The sequence below is a fragment of the Orycteropus afer genome, unplaced genomic scaffold, assembly GCF_000298275.1.
Source record: "Orycteropus afer afer isolate SDZICR_OR568_19922 unplaced genomic scaffold, OryAfe1.0 scaffold00033, whole genome shotgun sequence".
Classification (NCBI taxonomy): Eukaryota; Metazoa; Chordata; class Mammalia; order Tubulidentata; family Orycteropodidae; genus Orycteropus; species Orycteropus afer.
In genome coordinates, this window is record NW_006921620.1 from 4,115,964 (window position 1) to 4,125,267 (window position 9,304).

General features: G+C 42.8%; 1 protein-coding gene across 1 annotated transcript in view; it reads right to left on the minus strand.

Moving 5' to 3' along the window:
• Positions 1-7,870, minus strand: part of TMED5 (transmembrane p24 trafficking protein 5) — a 16,888-nt gene extending 9,018 nt beyond the window's left edge. Inside the window, exons 1-2 of the mRNA XM_007936059.2 lie at positions 7,682-7,870; positions 2,186-2,283 (exon numbers count right to left, since the gene is read on the minus strand). Coding sequence (XP_007934250.1) covers positions 2,186-2,283; positions 7,682-7,870 — 287 coding nt within the window. The remainder of the gene's footprint in view (positions 1-2,185; positions 2,284-7,681) is intronic.
• Between the last annotated feature and the right edge of the window lie 1,434 nt (positions 7,871-9,304).

Genomic DNA, 9,304 nt, shown 5'->3' on the forward strand with positions numbered 1-9,304 from the left:
CACTGCAGTGGCCACACAAAACTCACAGATTATGAGGTTTATTAGGGAAGCACCAGGCTACAATTCAAGTTCAGGAAAAATGCTCAGTCTCTCTCCCAGCCCACTGTCTCTCAGCCAAGTCTCTCACAGTCTCTCCCCCAGCAGTGCATGTCTCTCGGTGTCTTACTCAGCAATGTGTGTCTCTTGCGTCTCTTTCCCAGCAGCACGTGTCTCTTTCAGGAGCATGTATCTCTTTCGGCAGCAAGTCTTCCTCAACCAGCAGTCAGAGAGAGTTCTGCCCCTAGGAGGCCTCCTTTTGAGCTTGGCAGAGTGGCCAAACCAACCAATCATAACAGAATTCTAAGCACCTGAGAGTGAGCCTCCCAAAACATTGTGTTGTGCAACGCCCAACAGAAATAACCCAGGTGGATAACATTTACAATCAGGAGCTCCTCAGTTGCTCATTCCACCACTGAGTTTACAATGACTTATGGGTAGAAAAGCCATACTAAGTAATTTACTACACTGCAGTGTGATATTTAAAATTTTTATTGTGATTTGGATGAAAGTTTACAGAGCAAATTCACTTTTCATACAGCAGCTCACATATACTTTGTCTCATGACATTGACTACAATTTCCCACAATGCAACAGCTTCCTTCCCACTTCCTCCCCATAGTTACCTCTTCCCTGTGTCCTTCCCTTCCATGCACTCCTGCCCCCTGAGCTGTCACCTTGTGTATACACAGCCCTTCTATTCTCCCATGATTGATCTCTCCAAGGAGTCTATCTACTAATGTAAATATTCAGCTCATATGCCTGTCTTTTGTTTGGCTGGAAGCCACAGGAGTGGGTTCAATTTCAGACCTGAAGGACAGCTGGGGGCCATAGTCTCAGTGGTTCCATCAGGCTCTATCAGACCAGCAAACCTGGTCCCCCACTTTATTTATTTTTTTATTAAATGATAGAGTTTTGTTCCACATTGTTCTCCCACTCTGTCCTTCTTCTATATAGATCCCCCTCCAAGTAGTTGACAGTGGTAGCCGGGCACCATCTAGTTCTGGTCTCACAGTCGTATAGGCTGAGGATCACATGGTGTACCAGTTGCTTGGAGTAATTGTTTCCATGTGTCTTTGGTTTTCTTCATTCTTCTTTACTCTGGACAAGAGACCCATTGTTGCATCTAGATGGCCGCTTGCAAGCTTTTAAGATTCCAGTTGCTACTCACCAAAGTAGGATGTGAAACAATGTTTTTGTGTAGTATGTTATGCCAACTGAGCTTGATGTCCCCAGTGACTATGGTCCCGAGCCCATAGGTGCAACTGTCTGCTCCCTTTGGGTACCTGGCTATGGCCAAGAAGTGACTACAACCTTGTCCCTTGTCAGCTCTACTGTATACCTGGGAATTCTTTGTATATTCTGCAGCTATACAAATATATTTGCAGAAACCTTGTCTGCCAACCCTGTACATGGTCATGGGTACACTCCCCCCTGCAAAGACATACCTAATAGTTTAGCCTGTCCACCCATCTTACCCACCCATAGATCAATGTTTGCCTTCACTGACAGCACAGCACTGTTCATGCAAAAGGGTTCATCTTTGTTGTCTGTACCTCCCATGCATCTCTCTATGTCTTCCTCTTACCCTTGTCTTCACCCAAATCAATACCCGTCTCTACCTATTTAAGTGTTCCCTCCCCACCCCGGTAACCAACAAAGAAAATTTCCTTCTATATATGAACCTTTCCTTGACTTTTTACAATAATGGCCTAATACAATATTTGTCCTTCTGTGATTGACTTATTTCACTCAGCATAACATCCTCCATGTTCATCCATGTTATGTAGTGTTTTGCAGATTCTATGTTATTCTTTATGGATTCATAGTATTCCACTGTGTGTATGTACCATAGTTTGGTTATCCATTCTTCTGTTGACAGGTACCTAGGTTGTTTCCATAGTTTTTCCTATTGTAAATATTGCTGCGATGAACATGTGTAACAAATATTTTTTGGGGTACAAAGTTCAACTCATGACAAAGAATAATAGAAGATAGTTTATAAGATGGCCCTATTTAAGAGACTGTTTAATATATTCATTTGAAATAATGTAATACTGATATTTAGTATTAAATAGGTTAACTGCCTGACCCTACAGCTCACTGGTATTACTCAAGCTAAGGTACTGAACAAAAAGAGATTACTTACGTGTGAACTCCATCTGATTTTCTCTGTTCAAAAACTAAAGTTTTACCCTCTGGGGAGGCAAGATGGAAGTCAATGTCTAATCCTGCTCCATCTAAAACCTGTGGAACAGCACAGAAGAGAAAACATATGTTACAAATCCTGAATATAAAAATTGCATAGATCCTATGATAAAAAGATTTTTCTTTATCAATGTATAGGGTTAAAGTCAACATTCCTGTTAGAACAGAAAGGAGCTAAAAGATCATCTAGTTCAATTCTACTCATTTTTGGAACTTGTTCCCTTTTTACTCATTCCTGTTGCCATTACCTACATTTAGGCTTCATATTTATCACTAAAATAATCTTACTAAAATAATGCCTTTGTTGAGAAGTGGAAAGAAACACAGAACAAAAAAAAGAAAACCCAAACCTATTGCCACTGAGTCAATTCTGACTCATAGCGACCCTATAGGATGGACCAGAACTGCCTCATGTGGTTCTGAATGCTATAAATATTTATGGAAGCAGACTGCCTCATCTTTTTCCCATGACATGGCTGGTAGGTTTGAACCGCCAGCGTTTTGGTTAGCAGCCATATGCTTTAACCATTATGCCATCAGAGCTCCAACACAGGCAGAGGAAAGTTTAAATGTGGCCCTATTACTTAAAATTTAGGAATTTTGGGGCATGCTACCTAACATTTCTGATTTGTTTCCTCTTCAATAAAGTGAGACTAATAATGAGCTAATTCTTAGCCTTGAATTCAATGCCCCCATGACCTGATTCCACCTGATTTCTCCAATACATTCTTTTACTACGCCCCGATAGGAACTGTCCATTTTAGGTAGGCTAGCTCACTTACTGGCCAATGAATATGATCTGTTCCTATATAATCCCAAAATGTCCATTTAATGATGATGATATAGTTCTTGGGTGCTGTGAAGTTGATTTCAACTCTTTAGCTACCCCAGGTGACAGAGCAGAACTGTCCCATAGGGTTTTCTTGGCTGTAATGTTTTTAGAAGCAGGTCACCAGGTTGGCTGCTGGGTAAGTTCAAACAGCTAATCTTTTGGTTGTGTTATTGTTGTTGTTACGTGCCGTCGAGTCGTATCCAGCTCACAGTGACCCCTGCTTGGGTTTCCAAGGCAGTATCACTACAGAAGTAGATTGTCCAACCTTCCTTCCGAGGAGTGGCTGGTGGGTTTGAACCGCCAGCCTTCTGGTTTGCACTCAAGTGCCTTAGCAGAGCTTAATTATTTGTGCCATCAAGACCCCCAGAGTGCATGAGAGTATGGACTACATTTTTACCCATCACTGTATCTGTGGCACTTAGCATAGTGACTGACACACACCAAGTACCCAATAATGATTTAGATATCTAAATGAATGGTTGGTTTCATTCACAAGATCTATGTTTTGACATTGAAAAATTTTTTCCAGAACTTTTATCAATACAACGCAGGGCTGGGGCTAGTCAAATAGCTAAAATGTCCTAAAACTTGAAAATAAATGGTTAGAATTTTTCAACATATCACAGTACCCCAGGGTCAATATTCAGATGTCTTATTTGACATTTAAAAAATGAACCTTAAGGCAAAAATTCACAACTTATTTTTACTAGAAAACTAATCATATATGCTCAGCAAATAATCCAAGAAGCTGAATTACAAGAAGAACAGCATGGCATCAGGATTGGGGGAAGACTTGATAACAGCCTGTGATATGTAGATGGCACAACCTCGCATGCTAAAAGTGAAGATGACTTGAAGCATTTATTGATGAAGATCAAAGACTACAGTCTTTAGTATGGATTATACCTCAACATAAAAAAAAAAACAAAAAACCAAAAATCCTCACATCTGGACCAATAAACATCACAGATAAATTGAAAAAGATTGAGGTTGTCAAGGATTTCATTTTACTTGGATCCACAATCAACACGCATGGAAGTAGCAGTCAAAAAAGTCAAACGACATAGTGCACTAGGCAGATCTGCTGCTGTCTCTCTTTAAAGTGTTAAGGAACAAAGATGTCACTTTGAAGACTAAGGTGTGCTTGACCCAAGCCATGGTATTTTCAATTGCCTCAAGCATGTGAAAGCTGTACAACGCATAAGGAAGAACAAAGAAGAGGTGATGCTTTTGAACTGTGGTGTTGATAAAGATTACTGAAAATACTGTAGACTGCCAGAAACAACCGAATTAGTCCACAGAGAAGTGCAGTTGGAATGTTCCTCAGAAGTGAGAATGGCTAGACTTCATCTTACTTACGGTGGTCATGTCAGAAGAGACCAGTCCCTGGAGAAGGATATAATGCTTGGTGAAGCAGAAGGTCAGCAAAAAAGGCAAAGACCCTCAACAAGATGGATTGACACAGTGGCTGTAATGATGGGCTCAGGTATAGCAACGACAGTGAGGATGGTGCAGGACCAAGCAGTGTTTTGTTCTATTGTACAAAAGATCCCTATGAGTTGAAGCTGACTCAGTGGTACTTAACAACAGTCATGGAGTTAGAAAACGCAAACAAAGGGTTGAAGATATCTCAACCCTATAAATCCCTCCAACACACCTCCAGTTCTTTAAGACTACCAAGATTAAACTACTTATGACTATTTCTCTCCTCAATCAAAACAATTTGTTTAGGAAAAATACTTTGGGAGAAGAGTCCCTTTAAAAACAAAGATGAAAATATAAAGCTAAACCAAGTTACATGTGTGATTTTTACATTATGAATGTGAAAGCAACATTTATTGAATACTTACTATGTATCAGGTATGGTTTATGAACATTTATAAACTTGTTTTTTCAAATTAACTCTATGTGGTACTTACTATTATTATCTCTATCTTACAAACGAAATGTTAAGCAACTTGTTCAAGATCACACAGCCAGTTAAGTGGCAAAACCATAATTTGTCTCTAGAGCCTGTACTTTTAACCATAAGTGCCCAATAATTAACCAACCCCCAAGTATGTGGGTAAATACTGAGTAATTCTTTTATTAAAACAAATTATTTTCTTATCTGAACTATTTCACTAAACCTCTAATTGGATTTTTGGCTCTAGTTTTGCTCCTCTTAAATCCATATTCCACACCATGCCCACTGATATAACTGAAAACATTTTTAGCATGGCTGTGATTCATAATCCGTGATCCAGCTAGCTGCCTGTGTTCTCCAAGCTCCTTTTCTGCTACTTCTATTGTACACTTTACAGTCTAATAAAAACTATTTGTCTACTATATACTGCCCAGCTCCCAAATACTAACACTGCATTTTCAGAACTATGTGTTTCTATTAATTTTGTTCCCTTTCCTAAAATGTCCCTCCTGCCTGCTGTTCCCTGTGTAACTTAAGTGTATTTCTAGACTCAACTTTAATACTTTTGATATTTTCTTCTGAGACCCCAGAGAATAGGTCTTCCTCTACTAGCACTTAATGATACTTTATTGAAATTTACTGTTTATGAGCCAAACCAAAAACCAAACCTACTGCCAACCACTCAATTCCAACTCACGGTGACCCTCATTGGGTTTCCTAGGAGGTAAATCTTTACAGAGGTAGACTGCCCCATCTTCCTTCCATGAAGTGGCTGGTGGGTTTGAACCACCAATTTCCTGGGTAGCAGTCAAATGCCTTAGGCACTGTGTCACCAGAGCTCTTTTGTTTACGAGCCAAAAGCTCTTAAATATTAACCTCTTTGACAATAGGAATTCTTTCTTTCCTTCATTTGTTTTTTCTTTCTAATACCATCCACAATTCCTGGCACATAACTGTTTAGTAAATGCTGAACTTTTGACCTAAACTAGAAATTAAGTCCTAGCCTCAGTATAGCTCACCATTTGATTTTAGATAAAGTACCTTACTCTCTGAATTTATGCACCTAATTCTCACGTTCCTTCCTGCTGAAAATACTATGTAACTTTTAATTTTCTTGTTATTAAAAACTCTACATCAACTTAAAAAAAGGAACAGGAACTACCCCAACACCTCTACTTTTTGGCAGCTCTACCTGATAACGTCTAAATCAGTTGTGTGGAACAAGATTTCTTCTAAGAAATTTTCTCTACCAGAATGGTTACATAACTTGAGGCATTTCCCTACAGACTATTAAGTAACTACCGAGAAGTTCTGGTGGCGCAGTGGTAAGCGCTCGGTCAAAAGGTCCGCAGCTGGAACCCACTAGCAACTAGGCAGGAGAAAGATGTTTTGGTTTGTTTCCCTCAAGACTACAGCTTGGGAACCATTGGTCAGAATCAACTCCACTGCAACATGGATGGTTTAAAAAAAAAAAAAAAAAAATTCACTGCTGTGGAGTCGGATCTGACTCATAGCGACCCCTCCCTCCTTGGGTTTGCGAGGCAGTATGACTACTACTCAACCGTCCTTTCGAGGAGTGGCGGGTGGCTTTGAACCGCCAGCCTTCTAGTTATCAGTCACATGCCTTAGGCACTACACCACCAGAGCTCCCTCTTTGGATATAGACACTAAAAAAAGAAAATAATGACATGAAGGAAACGCTTACAATGATGAGTGAAGGAAAAATTGTATAGTTACTACATGGTTTGGTAGTATTTGATTTAAAAATGACAGCCTGTAAAAGAAATGTACCATTAAACACAGCAATGCTACCACCCAATGCCACTGAGTCTATTTCAACTCACAGTGACCCTTTAGGACTAAATAGAACTGCCCATAGAGTTTCCAAGGCTGCAAACCTTTAGGGAAGCAGGCTGTTAGCAGCCAAATGCTTTAATCACCACAACTCCTCATGTCAATAAGAAGCCAGCAACCAAACTAAACTCACTGCCATCTAGTTTATTCCGACTTATAGCGACCCCCAATGGGTTTCCAAAGCTGTAAATCTTTATGGAAGCAGACTACTATCATATTGGTCTTCTGCAGAGCGACTGGTGGGTTCGAACCACTGACCTTCTGGTTAACAGCCAAATGCCTTAAACACTACACCACCACAGCAATAACAGCCCATTTCAAAACACAGTATTTCAAACTAGGATCTAGTGACTATCACTTGGTAACAATTTCAAAACCATCAAGTGAAAAAGAATATAACATCGGAACTGGGTGAAAGGGGTAGGGGTGATTCAAACAAGTGTCATCATCCCGTCAAATGATGAAGTAGATCGTGTATTAATCCTGTACTATTAAATTCCCAGTATCGGAGCGTGTACTGGCTACAAAAGCGATGGGTGTATTATGAAATACAGAGAAAAGTCATCGACAACACTAGGTCTGGCCTCTGTCCCACTCGAGGAAAGGGGAGAGGAAGATCGTCTCTAGGTCCCGCCTAACTTCTGGGTCCCGGAACTCTCGAGAGTCTCGCCCGCCTCGCCTCGCCTCGCCTCGCCTCGCGCGCCTGCGCGGAACGGGCTTGTTCCCCGGCGGCCCTCGCCTCTCCATCACCCTGGCCGTCCACATGAAGTTTCTAATCGGGTGAGAGGCGACGACACGGTGCAGTTTGGTTAAAGGAAGGAGGCTAGCTCCCTCTCTGCACTTACTTGGTACTCGATCTCCAGCGAGGCCTTCAGAGGCATGGGCTGGTAGAAACACTCCTTCTGGCCGGCCGGAAGGGTAAACGTGAAGTCGCTGTCTAAGGAGGGCGTGAAGCTGGCCGCCCCAGGCAGCAGCACTGGTGATACTGCGGCCAAGAGAAGCACAGGCAAGGGCAGCAAGATCTTATCGCCCATCCCTGCCGGGGCGATCCTGGGCTGAAAAGGCGTGGGAGGAGTGCGTTGTGGGTGTCTGGGCTCTGCTTTTTCTCCCTGGATTCCTTGTGGTTGGCAGAGAAACCTGGAGCCTGGAGAAATTCCAGGTGGTGGAGGCTACGGAGGAAGCAAAGGCTCCCTCCGAGTGGGCAATGCCGAGATCGAAAGTGCAGAGACTGAGGGCGGACCCAGAAGTCCCTTTCCGCACCCTCCTCTCTAGGTGTCCCTTCAGGCCGGGCGTGAACGCGCCCCGCCTCACACCCAGACGGCCGCAGGTTCCCATGGCTTCTGCACACCAATGGGTGTCTTGGAGGCGATTGTGGGAAATGTAGTTCCTGTCGAGCTACGCGAGGCGGCTCCGCTGCGCTTACCCGCCATGATCCCCGATAGGCCCCGCGCCTCCGAGTTGACTTACGCAGGGGGCGGGGTTGCGGTCCGGGAGATGCGTCCCCAACGGCTCCCGCGGCGGTTCGAACTTGGCGAATCCGGGGTTCGCAGATTATCGGCGTACTGTTTCTGATGCTTCCATGCCTCGGGCCAGGAGAGGGTCATAGCCTTCCCAGCGCAGACCCGAGCGCCGCGTGTGTTGTCTTCGGGAGGTGTCTCTCCTCAACTGCGACTTGGGTGGTGAGCGACTGCTTTTTGGCTGGTGGAAACCGGTCTTCCTGGGGTAGTTTTGTTTCTTTTCGTCTCGGCGCCTTTAGACAAAAATCACCTTCTATGGGAGCTCTGGTAGCATAGTGGCTAAGACACTTGCCTGCTAACCAGGCGGCTGGCGGTTCAAACCCACCAGCCACTCCTCGGAAGGAAGGTCGGGCAATCCTACTTCCGCAGTGATACTGCCTCGGAAACCCAAGGAGGGGTCGCTATGAGTCGGGGCCGACTTGACGGCACATAACAACAACAACATGCTTCTCCTGGTCCCAGCTCCCTGCTCTTCAGGGTTGTATTTTAGTTGTGGAGAAGTCGGAGAAGAGGAGATAATTTTTTCCGCCATTGCTTCTATTTTTACTGCTTTTTTTTAGATGGATATAGGATAAACTCTGTCAAAGTAAGCGTTCTTGAGACAGAACATACCATATAAAACTATATATCTCTTGAAAATACTGCAGTTTATCTTACTACATACGGGAGTGAGGAGATTATCCCTGTCTTTCAATGGGATGAGATGTTTGTGTATTGTTTCTACACCTAAGGAACTTAGCGCTAGAAACAATACACAAACATTGTTCTTAGGGCTAGAAACTGACATTGTCCAGGGCTGCCCATGGAATGATGTGCCTTTCCACATATATTATATACATGCAATCTAGATAGGTTTCTGCAACTGATGTAAATTGAATGGAAGAGTAATCTTAATTTGACAGTAAATGGCCCGCGAGGAAAATAACAATATTTGAATTGTAAGAGTATAAG